Here is a 19,935-nt window from a genome sequence, read left to right on the forward strand (position 1 = left end):
ACATCTTCTCACACTATCAAGACAAAGGAACACAACAAAAACAGCTCACCACAGTTGAGTCGAGCTTCGGGCTTCCGTCATCTGCCACAACAGTTAAGGTGTAAACCTCTCCCTTCTCTCGATCCACCTGTCCTCTGATTGTAATCACACCCTGCCAGGAAAAAAATAAAAATATACAGGCCAGGAATATCCAATGTCAGGTTATCTTCATAGATAAAAGAAATTCAGCAGTAAATTACTTACAGTGATTCCATTTATTTTGAACAAAGACAAAGCTTGAGGATTAGTATTGGGGTCAAACTTGTATGTGATCTGGTTAAGGTTGTCAATGGAGCGGGCCTGGACTCGTAGCACTTCAGAACCCAAGGGGATGTTCTCTATGATGGTTGCTTCATATGTGATGTTTGAGAACTGCACAGCCTCATCTAATTCATTAAGGAGACTGACATAAATGCTGCAGAATCCTTGGTTTTGGGGCGGTGCTTGATCTGTGGCTGAAACATTCATTAAGTAGCTTGTTTTTGTCTCATAATCCAGATAGTCAATTGTGGTAATGAGGCCAGTGCTCTCATCAATTTCAAACTTCCCCTCAGATCCTGAGATGATTTTGTAATTCACCAGACCTCCATTTCCTAGAGAGGGAGAGAGAGAAAAAAAATGATTAGAAGGTATGTGGGTGGCTGTAATATAAGCCATGGCTCAGTTGTACAGGATCCCAAATGAGTATTTGAAAACCCCAGTTCAAAATTCCTCCAAAGTTCCAAAACTTTAGTGCCCTTTTAGTTTTCTATAACAATTGAGTGTTGAAATGTTGCCTGGATTAGTTGCGTTATTCCTGCAGCCTGCCAATCCTCTTGTTGCCAATCTTTCCTCTGCAGCTGAGGTTTCTTTTTGACTACCAAACTGATATATTTTGATGATTTTCAAAGACTCAAATAGTAGGTTCTAATCCTTAGCTGAAAGCTCAACTCCCTTAACCCAAATTTTCTTTCAGGTCTTCTGCCTTATCTTGGCACTACGGCTCACTCTAACGGCTTGTAATTTGAAGGTGTGTTGAAGCTCCTAGCCTTCCACTTGCTTTAACTACCCTGATCAGGGGGTTGCATTTAGAAAAAAAGAGGATTTTCCAGAACAAGAGCATCACTGTATCCCTGGCGTTGTCTCAATTCTCAGGAAATAAGTTCCACAGGGGTTCCAGATGCACTTTCTGCATCTCCTTCCTTTTGCATGACTTCCTTCATTTTTCTCCATGTATGTGGCTACTCTCCTTCTCCCTAGTACCCCAAATCCCATAGCAATGCCTGTTTGGAGTTGTGCATATTAATCCTAGATAGTCTACCCCCAACATTCAATTTCTACCACTCCATCCTGTTTTTTTTTTTTAAATAATTCTATTTGTTAAAAGGATGAAATCCAAAGGAAAGAAGTTCATAGTGTTAATGCGGTGAAGGGAAAAAAATCCCCTCTAAATATATTATAGTAGTTAAAATGTACTAAACGTAACCAGCAACAACAACAGCAGCAAAAAGCAACCCTAATTAACAGGAAGAAAGATCCAATTGAAATTAATTGGGGTTCAACTAACACTTAATTCTTTAAGGCATCCATTGGGGGAATCTATTATTGCTTTTGCCTCAGCAAAAAAGAGACGTAGAGATTCTAATTTTATGCAATTGGAACAGATGGTTAAGGACTCACTTTAGCTGTATGCCAAAAAACCCATGGATGAATCATACCAAGCGTTTACAGCAACAAAGTTTAAATTGGGGCTTTCACACTCAAAACAATTTGACTACTCTCTGAAATGTATTAACCTGAAATATTGGGAATCAGGAGAGAAAGCTGAGAAGTTATTGGCTGTCATTTGAAACAACAGAAACAACAACAACAACAAAACATTTAGACTTGGAATTCAGATTAACGATGGACAATTATTTACAGAATCGAATAATCTAGTTTTATGCTTTTTATACTCCGTTATACCAATGAGAGTTTTATAGCTTTGTTTCCCCTTGGAAGAAAGGCTTAACTGCAGATCTAAATTATGGTCTTATCCAGTTCTTGGTGATGCTGGGGTTTTGAGAAAGCCACTTGAGAGACAAACAACCTTACAGAGAGGTTGCAGTAAAGCCCATGCTATTCTAATGGTGGCCATTGTTTTACATTTTACAACAATTTTATTAACACCCTTTCTTCCTTGCATACCAGAGCATTCACACTGATTGGTTCTGCTTCACATGACTTTGAAGGGAAAAGGTGACAAAATTCCATTCACAGTGCCTTTGCTGGGTTGAATAATTGCATATCATGCTGGGCCGTCCTCTGTATCACGCCTAGCATTCTGAATTAATAACACATTTACTAACCAGTCATTTACGTTGGCCAGAACAGACAAACACTTTCTTCTCGCTGCAGATCAGCCTCTACAACTTCTAGGAGGGTTGCCAAATTTTGCGCTGTAAATTTTAATCGCTGAAAGAAGACTCTGGGTTTAACAATGGCAATGCTTATTTATTGATTTATTCTGGACTCAACATAATTCTTTATTCATTTTATTAATTGTTTGGCTCTTACTGTATTAACTTATTTGAGTATTATGTGATTTTGTTTTATTAGTTTGGTCTTTGACCGTAAATAAATTAACTGTATTGCTAGTTGCTACCTGTGGCAGATGCAAAAATGTTCACTAGACCAATTACTGAAAAGAAGGGGAGTTAGTAGGCTAGTGTGCACCTTTAATGAATTCCTTTTAAGATAGGTAGTGAAGCAGAGAGAGTCCCTAAGTTGGCATATCTACTCTGCATGTAGTTGTTCTCATACAACATTGTAATTAATTGTAAAAGATGGTGATCTATAATTGTGTTTGCCAATTTAGCCTATTCTCTGTAACAATATCGTAAGACCTCGATTTAATGGACCATTCAGGGGAGGGGGTTGCTTCTCTATGTTTACATAATTTGCCTTGTTACATCAACTTGCGTCAACTGTGCTATGATGTAACATGATGCAAATTATGTAAATTGATGCAAATGAAATGAATTGCATCACTTGCACATCTAAATCAGTATGCAAATTATGCATATTGAATCAAATTGCATTTCGGTACCCAAAGTGATGGAAAAAATGTAAATTTAATTATTAACATCAATGCTTTTACAAAGCAGCATTAGCAAAATTCAGGTTGACATCTCCCAAACTAAATTTAATTTGGACATGCTGCAGTCCAAGACAAGAAAAGATGGTGAGGGCAAAGGAACAGTAGATAGGATGTGGAAATACTAGCATACAGGTCCTTAGGCTTCCTTACAAGTCTGGATGGGGAGGAAAACTAATCAGTGTACCACCCACTGGATGGTATTTATAGAATGGGTCCTGTATGCTAGCATATCATAATCTACACAAACTCCTGATTTTACACCAATCATGAGGAATTGGATCCTGGCAGGAGGCTCCGGTTGAAAGAAGCTATCTGAAAGCTGTTAAGTAGCCACTCCTTCTGTTTATAAATATATGGGTAATTTTACTCAACATTACAGGAACTGGAATTTAGTACAAGAATGAGCTACACCTTGGGACTCATAACATGGCTCATACATACCGGAAGCTCTGATACTGTTCCTCCAAAGATAAGGCAGGACAGGATCACTAAGAAAGAATGCAAATCAAGCAGCATTGCAGTGGCCGGCCAATGTAATTCTTCTATGGAAGTACTATACCTGTATCGCGATCTGTTGCCCGGACAACTGCAACAGATGTCCCGATTCCAGCTGTCTCTCGCAAACCCAGCCGATTATATTGTCTTTGAGTAAATACTGGTACTTCATCATTGACATCTTCCACATAGACTATTACCTGGGAAATGTCAAAAACACAGACTATTTATTTGCCTGGAACCTTGATAGAAAAAAAACAGAAACAGCAGTCATATTCAGTATGTCAAGACAAAAGGACCACATATACCCTTTGACTTATCTGTTGAGAAGTGCATTCTAAATTATGGGTTGGAGCCAAAATTATGTTGAGGAAGGGGCATCAGGACAAATACAGAATTAGAGTTTACATGTATTTATAACTAATTCAATAAGAGTTCACATTACTATTTCCCCATAATTAATAATTTCCTAATTTTATCACAATAAATATTGCAATTTGGTGGCTGCTTTCAATGAGACATTGGGAGCCATACCCAGTTCATATATGTCTTGAGGATATGAAACAGGAAGCCCTACACTAGATGCCACTATACAGAATGAAGGAGCTGGGTGGGGACATTATAGCTAGATGGGCATTGTAGCTAGAAGGACATTTGCATAGGGGTTTAAAACTGGCTATACCTGTAAAAAAGGGTGGGGTTTCAAAAGCATGTCTGTGGCTGTCATCTTGATTTTTTTGACCCCCCCCCCCCCACACACACACACAACATGGACATCCTTTAGGAACATTTAGGAATGACAACAAAGAAGAAGAGAATTGAAGTGTTGCTGGCCACCATAATGGGAAGAAGGAACAACCTTGAGAAACAGGAGGAAGAGCTGCTACCAAGAAAAGGTCAGATAAAAGAAACCTGAATCTGGGCCAGAACTGTAACCTGAGAAAACATCTCAGACAAGACCCTCCCTAGTTCTCATGAAGATAAAGGGAAGGAGGGGGGAAGTACATTCAGCCTTGCATGATTCTGTTACCATAACCTTATAATAAAATTAGTAATGGCCTACATGACTTTGTTTTCCTAGTCTGGCCTACCCTGAAGGGCTGCCAGCCACTAATCAAGTTAAAAAGGTTAGTGATAGCGAGAGGGGAAGGGACCAAGACTTCTTGACCTTCAAATCTAAGGGTACTACTGATGGAGCTGTAATAGGCTGAAAGAGCAACCCTCTGCTGAGATGGGTTGCTAAACTCAATGTCCGACAGTGCCATGTAGAGGAAGGGAATGTTTTAGAGCTCAGATCAAGCTTTGAGGCCACATTTGCTGATGTGAGCAAACAAAAATATCTGTGCACATGCACAGATACAAAACCACTTCCCATAAATATGCTGATATGGACATATATGCAATCTCCTCACAGACATCTACAAACACACACTCCATACTTCTCCACCAGCCAAATGGAATTATTCTGTTTTTAGCAGCCCAAACTAATTCTGACCTCTGTTCTTGGGAGGAAGCCAGGTTTACAATCCTCTACCTGGTACAGGGTGTTCATAGGGGAGCGGGGGCAAGAAGGAAGCCACAAACATGTAATCAAAACAATTCCCTTTTTAAAGTGCCTCATGACATTTAAAAAAAGGCAGTGCTTGATTACATGGTTATGGCTGCTATTGGAGGATACGCTGGCCTAGTAGAAGAAGGTCAAATTCACTTTTTTCACTGCAATTTTGTACCCTGAGAAGGAGAACAAGGCAATCTAGATCCGGGTTCCTCAACCTCAGCAACTTTAAGATGGGTGGTCATGCTGATTGGGGAATTCTGGGAGTTGAAGTCCACCCATCTTAAAGTTGCTGAGGTTGAGGAACCCTGATCTAGAGTTTAGCTCCAGAGACTAATCACAGCAACTATTCAACAAATGGCTTGGCTAGAAAAGGAAGCTCCAGTAAATTTTTTAAAGGTAAGCAAATGGCAGCAAGGTCATTCAGCGTTGTGTAGCTTGTCTGAACAGGCAGAGATTGTTGAGGGCCTTCGCAATATTGCCAAGGACACTCCGATATCCTCAAGTGGTGCATTGCTGATCCTGGCTGTAGTGCAAACACTATTCAAGCCAGCCAACAAATAACAAAATTAATGAATAGCAATACAAATAACGCCTTCAAAGCAAAAACCATCCCACTTGAGACAAATGAAGCTCGAGGATAGTTTTTTTCCCCCTTTAAATATAATTAAATTAGATAGAAATTCAGCCATCTGTAAAATCAGAAGTAAATAGCATGTTGATCAATGTCCTATTTCCAGCTGCGACAATCACTGTTACTCCAGAGGAAAGAAAAGCTCCCTTAATATCCTCTAAAAGGAAAACATGTTTCTCAGAACAATACAAATGAGGGAAGATGAATAATGGAATATTCCATGCATTTTCTGAAGACTTTATTAGATTCTGCCTAACCACTCTGTTATCAGCAGTGAATGTCAGTGGCAAGGCACTGAATTGTTAATTAGGAAACATATGAAATAATGAAAAATGGTTTAGAAGATTACTGAATATATTAAGCATAAATAAAGCTACTCCCAAATGTATCATTTGTATGACTGTGTGATCTGCTTGAGTAACGTTTTCTATTATAGGAAGCTGGCTCTCTGTTAATACTTGTTAAACCCTATTTATTTGCAGCAGGCTTTTGAAACAAAGAAGAAACGGAACTTGAAATTTTTGCCTACTCTCATGAATGTTCATTCCAGTTTTTCAAAATCTGAAATCGTTGAAAAGATTTCCCCCCCCCCAAATGATTCTTATGCCATTCAGTAGGATCAGGAACTATTGGGACCCCCCCTCAGTGCTTCACTTGCAATTCTTCATATTTTCACTGATCTTTTTCTGATTGAAACAATACTACAACATAGAGTGCAGAGGATATTTGCTGTATTACATATAGGTGAGTGTCAGGAGCAAAGGATTTTGAAAGAGTCCCACTATTATGTCCTCAACAAAATATATTGACTTTAATCCTGAGATAGTAGTATCTCTCTCTTTTTATAGTGAACTTGCGATAAAATTTGACCTACTCTATTTAGTTATGTAATTTAGGGAGCTTCTTTAAAAAACAAAGCCTTTTTGATTATTCATCCTGAGCAGCAATGCCACTCTCAAGTAGGAAAACCATGGACTGAAACTAAACAATCCAGACTCTACAAAGAGTCATAGAGAAAGATACCCCTTGAACAGACCTGCAAGAACATATATTAGGTGACTTATGATTCTTCAACTATTCTATGTTGAATGAATTCTTTTCTGATATGTGAAACATTTAGATGCTATTCAGGCTACTTCCAGTGTTTATAGGGCAGAATGTAAATAATACTTTCCACTATTTTAAACAGATGTCCCAGGGTACATTCATCTGTCCTTCATTTATAGTGACGTATTGCTTTTTTATCTTGCCTTTTTGTTAATTGGCTTAAATGTGGGTCTCTTGCTTTCCCAATACAATAATCTAGTGAGACAGGTTGGTCTGAGTGAATGAGGGATCCAAGTCATCTAGTGAAACTATGGTCAACTGGGGACATTAATCCACACTGGTTTCCAGTGTACCTTCAGTGTATCAATGGTGTAACACCAAATACTTGTGGGAAGGACCATAGAAAATTATTTATTGTAAAACAATATGTATTATGGCTGGTGTGGGTCTTCCGGGCTGTGTGGCCGTGTTCTTGAAGTTTTGTTTCCTAACGTTTCGCCAGCACCTGTGACCGGCATCTTCAGAGTGCAGGAGCACTCAACCCCCCACACACCCCCAATCCCCCCTCCCCCCCGATCTCTATAAATACCCACAGAAGGGTCACATCACCCTGGGCACAGAGAGAACTGCTCCTGTCTGTGCTCCTGCACTCTGAAGATGCCGGTCACAGGTGCTGGCGAAACGTTAGGAAACAAAACTTCAAGACCACGGCCACACAGCCTGGAAGACCCACACCAGCCATCATATGCCGGCCGTGAAAGCCTTCGACAATACAATATGTATTATATTTTGTATATATTAATGTTTATTACTGCTCATAAGCTATGGGTGGATTCTTTTCCAGAACTGCTGGATGTAAATTTTAATAAGTAAGCATTTAATTGTTCTAATACAGTGTTATCCAAACTTGGCCACTTTAAGATGAGTGGACTTCAACTCCCAGAATTCCCCAGCCAGCCATGAATTCCCCATGCTGGCTGGGGAATTCTGGGAGTTGAAGTCCACTCATCTTAAAGTGGTCAAGTTTGGACAACACTGTTCTAATATGTTGCCTGCTGTTCTCCATCCTGCTCCAGATAAGTGGAAGAGTTGCATATTGACAGAGTTAGGCCAAAGTCATGGACTGAATCTGATCTTTGGAAGTATAGGTTACTGAAGTCAGTGGTCAGGACAGCTGGGGCATAAAATGGACCAGGAAGAAGCTTCTGCTCTGTTATCAAAAAGGAAAGAGAGAGATGGAATCAACACTAGCTCTAGACCAGGCAATCCAAACAGCTCATGTGCTCAGTAAGGTGCACAGACTGAACTTGCACTAGTGAACTGTCTCTTGAACTGGTGTTCTGATTCAGTGTGTTCAGGAGGCTTGGACCCAGCTCAGACCACAGAATCCAAGTCCCAGAATTCCATATCTAGTGAGTCAGTTCACAAGCCAAGCTAAGTGGCAAAGGCATCTGTGCAAACACACTGCCCCATCAATGAACAGGTGCACCTAATATAGCATCTCTGCTTGATCAGCCATGCAAACCAGGAACGTTGGCTTTGTCCACCCAGAAGGCAGAGAACAAATTCATTCATAGGCTAAAATAAACAATAGCTTTGTTCTCTAGTTTCTTTCAGGTGGGTGAAACCAGACACCCATATTTGCGGCTCATGCTAAGCCAAGGTAACTCCTTAGCCATGACTGTTTTGTTGCTGAATTAATTTAAAAAACAGAGAAATCCACCCTAACTATGAAACTTTAGAACAAGCTTAGACTCCTATTAAGTGGCCAGCATTTAAATCTCTGCTGAAGCTAGGTACAAATAGATTCAAAATTTGATGCTTTAATTATTTCCACCATAGAAGCCTTCATGTATTGCATTTATTATTACCAAACTGTAAATCTGATACAGCAGTTTTCAGAATCCTGTACTATAAGCAAAACAAGACATTCTGTTTTCATCCTTCACACAAGCTGGCAGTGCAGTTCCTCTAGGCAACACAAGATCCATGATATCTCTAGGTGGGTCCAAGGACATTATTGATTGCATTAATTCAAAACCTTGTGATGATGGCCACAGCCTGAAAAGGTTGCTGATTTGTAGTATTTTGAAAGGCATTACCCTGACAGAACTTCTCATTGGTCCTTGTTCACTATTGTAAGCTTCCACCTCAAGAACGTGGGATGAATTGTGTTCTCTGTCCAGAGGTCGTAAACCCCGCATGACCAGCCCACTGCTGGGATTGATCCTGAAATTGTTGAAATTGTTTCCTGTTGAGAAGAAAGAAAAACTACCAAATAAGGCATGTTGGGGTATCATCATATTGGAAAATTTAATACTCCATGCAGTTCAACCTGAAGACATATAAGAGATAGATACAGGAGAGGGAGAGGGAGAGGGAGAGAGGTGTCTCATAATATCACAAGATATCTTTGGTAGGGCACACTCATAAAAGGGAAAATGTGCTTCAGAACTTGCACAAGGACAGCACCTCTCTGCTGTACACTAAAGTAGCCCAACTTTTTTCAGGCTCTTCATGATGCTGGAAAATAGGTGCCTCTGGTTTAAAGAGCTGCAGCAGCATTTTCCCCTCCTTCGGTTCACATTTTAATAAATTGCACAGAGATCCTGAGCTCGCAAGAGGTCCAAGGCACTTTTTCCAAATTCTCCTGCTTATTGCAACCTTTTGCTTATTCCTCAAGACTTCCTTGGGAGCCAGCCTCCATCAGCAGCTGAATGTACTTGGAAAGGAGTGTACTGAGGATCATGACCACAGAGTATTATATGAAATATATCAAAACAGGTTTTTGCAGCATACTTAATCTTAAAGATTATAAAACATGAACTGCCAGGTTTCAAAAAAGGAAGTCTATTGCAATTTCATTACAGAGAAAGTCAGATATATTAGAAGTGGAATCCACTCAGATTATTTCTTTCAATAATTAAGTCTGGATGGAAATAGTAGAGCTGTACACATAGGGAAGCTGGAGTTAGATTGCATGGGGATCAGTATGCTTTCAAAGGATGTACAAGAGTCCTTACAAAATATAGATATCCCAAATATCTATTTACCTCTGACAATCCTGTACCACACACGGCCATTCACACCTTCATCTGCATCTGTGGCTTTCACCTTGAGAAACAAACAAGAAAAAACAATCATGGAGCTGTTTTCACATTGAACCAAATGCCAGCTGCTTCAATATGTTTATTTATTTAAAATGCTGGTATCCTAACCTTGTCCTTCTACCCCCAGTGCAGCTTCCATTTAATAAAATGATAAAATTGTTCTAAAAATGAATGAAAACTGCAAAAACAAGGGGGAAAAAAAAACAAAAGGTGAGTTTCACACATTACTGTTAGGGAAAGGACAAATACTTTCAGACACAGGAACAGCATTTTATTATTCTGCATTCCACAGAATAGCGGTCATGTAAAGAAATATAGAAGAATTAGCAGCGTATTTTAAAGTGGAAAATATTATTTAGGCCATTATTGCATATGGACATATTAGCTCTGCAGTCAGTGCTTGCTACTTGGATATGTTTAGGTTTCAATCACATTTCATATCTAAAAACTTCATGAGATATTGAGGTGATAATTGTATAGTGGGTTATAGCCACCAGTTGCACTTCAAATTCACTCCCTCAGACTTCCACGTCTGGTTTCTTGGTCTCTCATGACCTGACTCCTTGGAAAAAGAGAGGGGAGCAGATTCCAAAACCAAGTTTATTTTCCAAAATCAAGGGAAGAACAGAGTCTTCTGCTCTTTAAGCCACTTTTAGCCCCCTGCTTTCCCACTGCAGAAGGCCAAGGTTCTGTACAACTGAAGACACTCTTTCAAGGTGGGAAAGAAAAGAACTAATGAAGGTCTCTCCATGTAAATAGGTGTGATTGATTGATTACATGCCATCGGGTCATTTTCGACTCCTATCAATCACATAGATAGATTTTCTCAATGATGATCTGTCCCTGACCTGGTCCTTCAGCTCTTCCAATGGTGCACTTATTCTTACTGTAACTGAGTCTATCGACCTTGCTGCTGGTCATCCTCTTCTTCTTTTCCACCTTTTCCAGCATTAGAGCCTTCTCCAGAGAGCTGGGTCTTCATACAAAGTGTCCGAAATAGGATAATTTGAGCCTGGTCATTTGCGTCTGGAGTGAGATCTCTGGGTGGATTCATTCAATGAACCATTGATTTGTTTTCTTGGCTGTCCACAGTATTCTCAGGAGTCTTCTGCAATACCAAAGTTCAAAATATCAATATTCTTCTTATCTTGCTTCTTCAAAGTCCAACTTTGGCTTCCATAGAGTATCACAGGGAATATCATGGCTTGCACAATTCTGATCTTTTTAGGTATAGAGACATCATGACATTTGAATATTTTTTCCAAGGACTTCATGGCTGCTGTACCAAGTGTTAGTCTGTGGCATATTTCTTAACTGCTTGTTCCTTTACTGTTGATGGTTGATCCTAAAAGGTAGAAGATATCCACAACTTTGATATCTTCATTGTCAATTGTAAGGCTGGTTGTTCTGCCTGTTGTCATTAGTTTGGTCTCCTTTATATTTAATTTTAGTCCTATTTTTTTTTCAGTGTGCTCCTTGACTTTTATTACTAGGGCCTACAGATCTTTTGCATTTTCAGCTACCAGAGTATCAGCTTACTGATGTTTCTTCTTCCAATTTTAAAACCACACTCATTTTCCAATCTAGCTTTCTTTAATTCAGCATATGGGTTGAATAAATAAGGGGAGAGTATTCAGCCTTGTCACACTTCTTTGCCAACCTGGAGCCAGTCTGTTTCACCATGTTTTGTCCATGCTGTGGCTTTCTGACCTGAATACAAGTTTCTCATGAGGGCAATGAGATGGTCTGGGATTCCCTTTTTTTCTGAGCACTTTCTACAGCTTAACATGATCAACCCAAAGGCCTTTCTACAATCAATGAAGAATATAGATAGAAAAATAGGTTTATGTGTATATTAATCATATATAAATAAACGGTGTGTGTCTAATGTACTGTATATATCCCCATGAATGAAAAAAAAAGTGTATTCCTTGGCAAATACGTTGGGAGGAAACCGGAAGGCTGCACCAGTGCACCCATTGCTAGCATACAACTCCAAGGTGTTGGATGGCTATTCTTGAGCCAAAACAAGTTCTTCATCCCTGCTATGTCCACATGTTAAACTGCTGTAGTAGAGGACAACCATTTTAAAAGAGATGCGTATAATTTATTTCTAATATGTATATAACAGTGCATGGCATTTCTGTCCATCTTTTTACTGGACACGCCATATTGAGTAACCCCCCCCCCCATTTGTAGCGGGTAGTACAACGGAGTCCAGATGTTAACATAAAGGGTATTTCTCCATCCCATATCACTGGCTACTAAACATGAATAATGAGAAACACACAATATGACAATATAAAGAACTAGGAAAATTGTATTAGAGAAGATGGTGGGAAAACTAGAATTCAACAATTTTTACAGGTATTCCTTGTGAAATGCTTCATGGCAATATTTCACAAGGAAGACCTGCGAGGACTGTTGAATTCACATAGGGCGCAGATAAAGGGAAACATATCTTCAGCAACAAACATATCACTGAAGCTTTGGATGTTACAGAGGAAGCACTAGTTGAATACACAATCACTTCTGTATTTAGCTGCCAAGTTTCATGTAATATTGAAAGGGGACCTTATTCAGGATGTGAATCTCCTCTGTGAAAATCTCATTTGTGGAGGAGAATCTCGTCTCTGAAAAGTTCACACCAAACATTATGAAGTGCTACCAGCTGAACAGAAAAGCAACTGTACTTCTGGCTGGTGGAGATTTCATCATAACATTTGAATCACCGTAGACAGACCCTGCAGAAACCTAGCATCTTCTCCTTTTACTGCACCCTGAGTATTTGGTTCACTGAGCATAAGCATGAATAAGGAGTTGAATTTCAATTCAAAAACCTGTGAAGAAGCTGTAGGTAGTGGTTACGTTGTAAGGCTAGCACAAAGAACAAACAAGCCAGAATGACAGACGTCAAGAATCCAATTAAGTTCGGGAATTACTGGGTTTAAGCAAGTTTTTAACTGTCTTAGCTGTCTTACACTCCCCTGAAATTGCTACTAACAGTCAGGCATCAACTGCACCAGTGGTTGTTTCAGAACCTGAGGCAGTCCAGTGCACTGCTTCCTCAGATCACCTTTACATTTCAGTGATAGTGTGCATAATAGGATATTTTCAGACCTTTGTGGAAACACAACCCAATTCTGCCACCTCGTGTTCCTATGGCTTATTGCAAGCATCTTCCTAAGTTCCGTTGGTGACAAGAGAAATACCTACAGTATGGGAGACTTTGTTACAAGCATTTTGTAAATATTGTGCAAAATTAGGGGCAATATAAATAAAACGTACGAGTAGGAAATGCCCTTTTAAAAAACAAAACAAAACAAAAATGACTGAATGCCCTTCTAAAAAGGTGAAATAACGGAATATTTTAATTACTTGAGAAAGTCTTGATTTTGAAGAGGGTTAACGTATGTGCGCACACTGAAAGGGTACGTGATAACTGGTGGAGAGTAAAACATTTGCACAGATCACATCGTGAGAGTTGACATTATATGTCCTAAGGAATACTCGTGCAGTAATATTCTTTTTTGCCATGTAAGCTTGGATAGACAATCTGGTGTCTTCCAGATGTTTTGGATTTCATTTCCCATCAGTCCTAGGCAGCTTGTGGGTAAGGGCTGTGGTCCAGAACATCTAGTGGGCAACAGATTGCCTATTCCACATATAAGCAAGCCTAATCTTTAACATGAGAATCACCAATATGTCCAGTAGTCATTACAGTGGCTAAACCATATAGGGATTTCTGGCAATCATCTCTTAAAATACTCAATTAAACACATGACAGTAGCCTATTCAGATAAAAACCAGGGACAGTTAAAGCTGCTCATCTGGGCTGACCCAAGTGACTGTTAATCCAGATGAGTTTTCAAGCCAGATTTTTAGGAAATGGTGACAATATCCTTTGTTGTTGTTGTTGACACTGGAGAAACTACAAACAGCTGTTTAAAGTGACTGGAAGGTTTAATTTCCTAACAACAAACAAGAATGTGAGATGTGGGATGAATGTGAGAGTCTACAACAGAACATGCAATGAATGGCAAGGACTGTTTCTCCTGATGACCTGGTGCCCCTCCAGGGCAGTGTTTCTCAACCGTGGCAGCTTTAAGCTGCGTGGACCTCAACTCCCAGAATTCCCCAGCTAGTATACCACCACGATTGAGAAACACTGCTCTAGGACATGCTGTGACTGACTGACTGTGGGGCATTTCTGCATTCAGTTACTACCAAAATACCCAACACATCCTGACGACCCACAACTATCCTGCCCACGCTTTCAGACCAAGTCCTGTCTCAGCAGTTCACGCATGATCATTTGGCATCCACGACTCAAGAAAAGGGCAATCTGGAAATGTGCAGGGAATTATTCTGCATTTGCCTCCCCTGAGGGGAGAAAAAGGAAAGATCTATAGGGGACCTAGATGAAAGACAGCAGTCTTGAGGAGAGGGGTAGAATATGAAACGAGGACCCAGGGAAACTTCTCAAGAGAAATGCTGTCACAGGAGAGGGAAGAACCAGCCAGAAGCTTTCCTTGATCTTCCCTCTTCCCCCCAACATGAACTGCCTACTCAGTGAACAGACTCCAGAGACCAGACCGTACCATTTAAACTTAGCAGGGGATCAAATGCACTGGAGGTAAAGCATTGTGATTCACTAGAAGCTCAAATCTGAAAAGCATTTTCGCTCATGACATGACCCTCCGAATCAAATACAGTGATGAGCCTCAGGTTTTCTGCTGCTGTGAACCTTCAGTAGCTCTTCATGGTTTGCAAGCAGGCTCAGTTTCTCTGTCCTCCCTCCCCCTCCTCTGTGCACACCCCTCCCCCCAACTGCCAGGGGCTGGAGGACAACAGAGGCAAAAGGAGGAGCAAGTGGACGGAGAGCAGGGGAAGCAGTCAACAAACCAACTCTTAAAAGCTGAAGGGACAGCGAGAAAAGAAAGGTGTAGCAAAATAAAATGGTCTGAGAGATAAGTACGGGCAGTGATCTAAGGCGTTTGCTGCTGCTAAGGTGGCCCAGTTCTAGGAACATTTCCAATAAAAAGGTCAGTGCATTCGTAGGCACTTTATTTGCTCCAATGTTGTGGCGTTGATTTCAGAGAAAAACATTGCAGATAACGTTTCGGTGGGCTTAAGGCTTTCATCCAAAAAGAAATCCATCTAGCAGGAGCTAATAAATCAAGGCCCCTTTTGCAAGGCAGAGATGCACATCACATAGTCTTGAAATGTGCATTGCTCTTTATCGAAGAGGCAAGAACTTCTGACCTATTCATGAAAGTTCGTTACCTGCGAGGGCCACCACTGAGCTATCATACAACTGCAATTATGGAACACGACGAAGGATAAAACCCAAGAACCTTACTCATTGATGTGTTTCCACTTATTTTCACATGACTCCATTTATTTTCAGCTTACTTCATCAGAAATGTGCAGGCATGATTCTGAATAAATTAAAGAGTTAGGACTGCATGTACATAAATATCTCCCTTCTAAAATTATTCCGGGGTGTGTGTGGAGGAGTTGGTTCTCCTTTTTGGCACGGAGAAAAGGGAAATACTTCTCTAAATCAGTTGTTATTCAGTAGAAAAAGTACTGGGAAAAGCTGAGTAAAATATTATTTGCATTCAACCCACTGATAAGTGAGTTTACAGTATCTGTAAGGCTTTTCCTATCTACATTATTTGCCAGATATACTGAGTTTTGGGGAGGCAGTAATTTATGCAGCAACTATATTTTCTGCACATTATTATTATCTGATGATTCTCTAGTGGGTAATACAGATGATTGGTTTAACATCATTGTAGCCAAGTTATAGGATTACTTATTCAATATATGCACATAAATTGCTGTTTCATGTGTTTTAATATTAATACACTTGATTGATACTTTTTGCATACAACTACAGTTTCGTTTACATTTACTAGATAGAGACTAGAAATACTTTGCAAGAATTACTGCAAACGTCAAGGTGCATTATGTAGTAGCTTTGTCTTTAGGGACATCTTAACTATATTGCTTATAAATGCTTGGACTTGGTGATATTAAACATTATCCAAAAAATCAAGGATACACCATAGATTTTACCGTATGTTTTCTAGAAGATGAATACTTCTGTTTTGCTCAGTAGCAAGAACTCCATTTGATCTTGGGGATCTCTAGAAAATTATTATTATTTCTTACATTTTATGGTAACTTGTCAAAACTTGACAAATGAAAGGGGATGGTCTGGGTTCAGGGGAATCAGCCACAGGCAAGGCATCCTGTTTTTTTTTTTTAATTTGCAGAAGGACTTAAAGTACCTGGGGAGGCACCAGATTTTTGGTTCTATTTATATCCATCAATATACTGAAAAAAAGGTTTCAGCCTACATTAGAAATAATTTTTTTCTTGAAAGCCACCACTTGCCTGTGTTGAGGTGACTGCCACAAACCCAGACATATATGCAAATTGTGGCTAGGCTAGAAGGAATCAGTGTCACTGTCAAAGAAAACAAAGATGCTTCCATTGAGATATACTAAGATATTGGATATTTACAGTTCATAACTGAGTAAAAGGAGAAAAGATGGTGGAAGGAGGTGGGAAGAGAATTGAAATACTTAGAATAATCCCATGGAATCTTGTCAGCTGCCTAAATTTTAGGGCATTCTGGAAAGTATGATCAAAGGTTATTTTTTTTTTATGCTTCTTTTGGTGTTCTACCAAAAGGAAAATTACAGTATTTATATAATATAAAAACAACTGCAGTTAAGATGCAGACACAAGATGGGCTCACATATTCAGGGACTTCTATTCTGGAAATAATGAAGCGTTCACATGAAGCTGACCAGAAGTTTGTTTTGATTTACACAATTATTCCAGTTTAATTCTGGTTTGTTCTGGTGTTTTGCTGTTCTGCTTGTTGAATCTGTTTTCTTCTGACCTTTTCAGAGATGTGTAGCTCAATTCAGTTTCGATTTTTGTCAAATTACCTTTCTGTTTTATTTAGAAATGCTCTTGAACTGATTACTTTGTTCAGTTTACTTCCTGTTAACTATTCTATCTTTTTCAAAATTAAATTTTGAAATTGGGTGAAATATAAATGATAAGATATGAAGACCACATGCTGTCATTCTTATAAAAGCCTTTCACTTCTTACTTGTAAAACACTGTAAGCTTATTAAAGAAAAAAAATATTGTCATGAAAGTAGGAGAACCAAAAAACCTAACATGACTGTGGGAAAGAGAAGCACCATTTATATTTAAGAGAGAGAGAGAGAGGGAGGGAGGGAGGGAGGGAGGGAGAGATTGAGAGAAAACACAATTGAAGCAGTTCATGAAAGCACACTTAACATTGCAGTTGGAACTAAACTGCTGCAGATGAAGTCAGTTTCATGATACAGAGAGTTGTGTATCTGATGGCAAGCATAGGGATTATCTGGAGTTGTTTTCATCTAAAGCAATTGTCATCATCATCATCATCATCATCATCATCATCATCATCATCATCTAGTTTTTTTGCCATTTCCATTCATGAATTAGGAAATGGATCGCTATAGGTTTGGTCAACAACCAACACTGATGCCAAGGATATAGAGTCATAACAGTAAATAAAGTTCAATGTTTTGACATGGTGATGGCCGGCTCCATGTGCTAGATGCCAAAAGCAGTCAACTGCACAGTGTCTCCAAGCCAAGCAATTGTTTTTTGGTGTGGCTGATGCCTGTGCAGAGATTTTCCACAATACAGAGGCAATCCAGACTGTGATTAGGTCTTGTTAGTTTCAGATTCCTGGGGAGCTGTGACCTCTTTTCTAGCAGGCAGTATTTGGGGGTCACACAGCATAAGAACTAGCATATAATATATCAAAAGTAATCTAAGACTAGAACTGAATGATCATTCTCCCTATTTGTTTTTATTTGGATATAACTAGAGATGAAGAGCTCTGGATAGCTCTGCCAGAGAGCCTGGCCATTAAAAGTGTCATAAAGAAAACTCTGCAATATTTTGACTTTTTTAAAAAAAACCATCAACTTCTCCAATCACTAATTTGCATGCCCTCCATGTTTCAACATTTTGTCCTTTGGGGAAAAGAAGCTGGCTCAGGCAGCTGGCACTGTATTTTGTAACTGGGTATGCGCAGCAAGCTAATCTGTGAGTGTAGAGGGAAGGATGAATATTAATGTGGGTATAAAAAAGCAAAACAAGCCTGGAAACATATATGATTTCATTATATGCCTTTATGTTTAAGGCTGGCTTGTGCATTCCTTCACCTCAAGAAACCAAATTTTAGTCAAATTAGATCTGATCTTGGAGGAAGTCTTTTCCGTAAACTTAATCCATAACCTCACAGCAATTAAAAATCTGCTCCATTCCTGAAATTAATTAAATAAATATAATAAACAACTCTGGCTCCAAAGTCCACCACTCTTGAAGAGGCAATGCACTGAACCAGGCCAATTATTCCTGATTGTTTTTCCGTATGACACTACCGTTGTGACAGCTTAGTGTGATTATATAGTTCCTGATTGAATATATAAACTGATAGATGGACAAAAAGATATACCAATGGGTCTCCAACTACAGTATGCTATTGAACTTCCCTAGCCATGGATACATGCAGAGAACTTACAGTTTTTAGTTCTCAGTGTTTATTAACTAACTATATAAAAGTTGTTATATATCAATAAAATAAAGGCAAGGGTTAGCTTGCAAACTTTAAACCGATGGTCCCCTAATTCTGTAGCCCTGTGGACATGATCTTTTCGATTATACATGCTATGAGGTCTGTAGATGCTGTGTTGCCAATCTGTGGCTTGAATAGTGGTTTTCAACAGCTTTTGATGATGCAGTGGACTACACAGAGTTGTATGCAAAAATGTAGGCATCTGTGGTCAAATGGTGAGTTTCAGTAAATTCCCAAGTGATGCAACCTCTACATGGGTCAACGTGAAACATGAGCATGAAGTTCAGGAAAGAAAGATAAAGTTTTGGAATGACCTTCACAATCCTAAACTTGAATATTATGGAAAACCTGTAGGGAGATCTCAAACATGCAGTACTGACCTGAAAGTATCTCTGAGTTCTACAAGGAGGAGTGGGGAAAAAATCCCAAAAGCAAAAATAGGAGGACTACAGGAAACACATGGAACTGTTATATCTCCCCAAATAGGTGTTACCAAGTACGGACAGAAAGGGTGTCCAAACTTAAGCATCTGCCCTATTCACTGTTTTCTTATTCTGAATATGTAAACAACTATACATAGATCATAAATATGCATTCAAATTTGCATAAAAATTCCAGGTTTAACTTTGTATCATGCAGTGGAAATGGTTAGGAGCCACTGCTAAAAATTACTTCCATTAGCTTTGCATTGCAGTTCAGTCTTATTCTGTAGGGATCAGAATCTATGCTTGTAATCCTATGCAGATATGCAGGAATACAACCCACTGAATCTTATGAAACCTACTTCTGAGTAGATATGTATGGAACCCTGCTATGCAGTAATAATGCCTAAAATGTGGTACTGCCATGGGTAGTAGAAACTTGGCTGGTAGGACAAGAGCCTGCAGAAGGCGAGGTGGATCACGGATAAAGTTTTGCCAGTAAAAGATCTGGAACTCATTTCAATGATTTAGAATGGAGAGGAAAAAAAAAATGGATTATATAGTCTTTTGTCATCTCCATTAGTTTTTGCATAAATGTCAGTGCATACTTCGGTCATTGTTGCCTGATCTTTATTCCTGTTGTCTTGCAGGAAAGAAAGATGAGTGCAAAGAACACAGCAAATGAGACCACGCCAAGTACACGTTTCCTTGCATTACTCAACACAACCACTGAGCTGGTTCCATTCAGCTCAGTGCCAAGTAAGGAGAACCTGGATGCCTTGCCTATCATCATTGCTCTCATCTGCATTTTTTTCCTCCTGGCCACCTGTCTCCTTTTTGTCACTTTATGCAA

General features: G+C 39.4%; 1 protein-coding gene across 1 annotated transcript in view; it reads right to left on the reverse strand.

Moving 5' to 3' along the window:
• Positions 1 to 19,935, reverse strand: part of CDH23 (cadherin related 23) — a 469,716-nt gene that overhangs the window by 96,956 nt on the left and 352,825 nt on the right. The window contains exons 28-32 of the mRNA XM_088144253.1: positions 9,942 to 10,002; positions 8,991 to 9,139; positions 3,717 to 3,852; positions 244 to 632; positions 50 to 151 (exon numbers count right to left, since the gene is read on the reverse strand). Of these exons, the coding sequence (XP_088000379.1) occupies positions 50 to 151; positions 244 to 632; positions 3,717 to 3,852; positions 8,991 to 9,139; positions 9,942 to 10,002 (837 nt within the window). The remainder of the gene's footprint in view (positions 1 to 49; positions 152 to 243; positions 633 to 3,716; positions 3,853 to 8,990; positions 9,140 to 9,941; positions 10,003 to 19,935) is intronic.

Source organism: Python bivittatus, unplaced genomic scaffold, assembly GCF_059951505.1.
Source record: "Python bivittatus isolate LINGU-HERP-01145 unplaced genomic scaffold, Pbiv_v1 ctg000400_np1212, whole genome shotgun sequence".
NCBI classification, from domain to species: Eukaryota; Metazoa; Chordata; class Lepidosauria; order Squamata; family Pythonidae; genus Python; species Python bivittatus.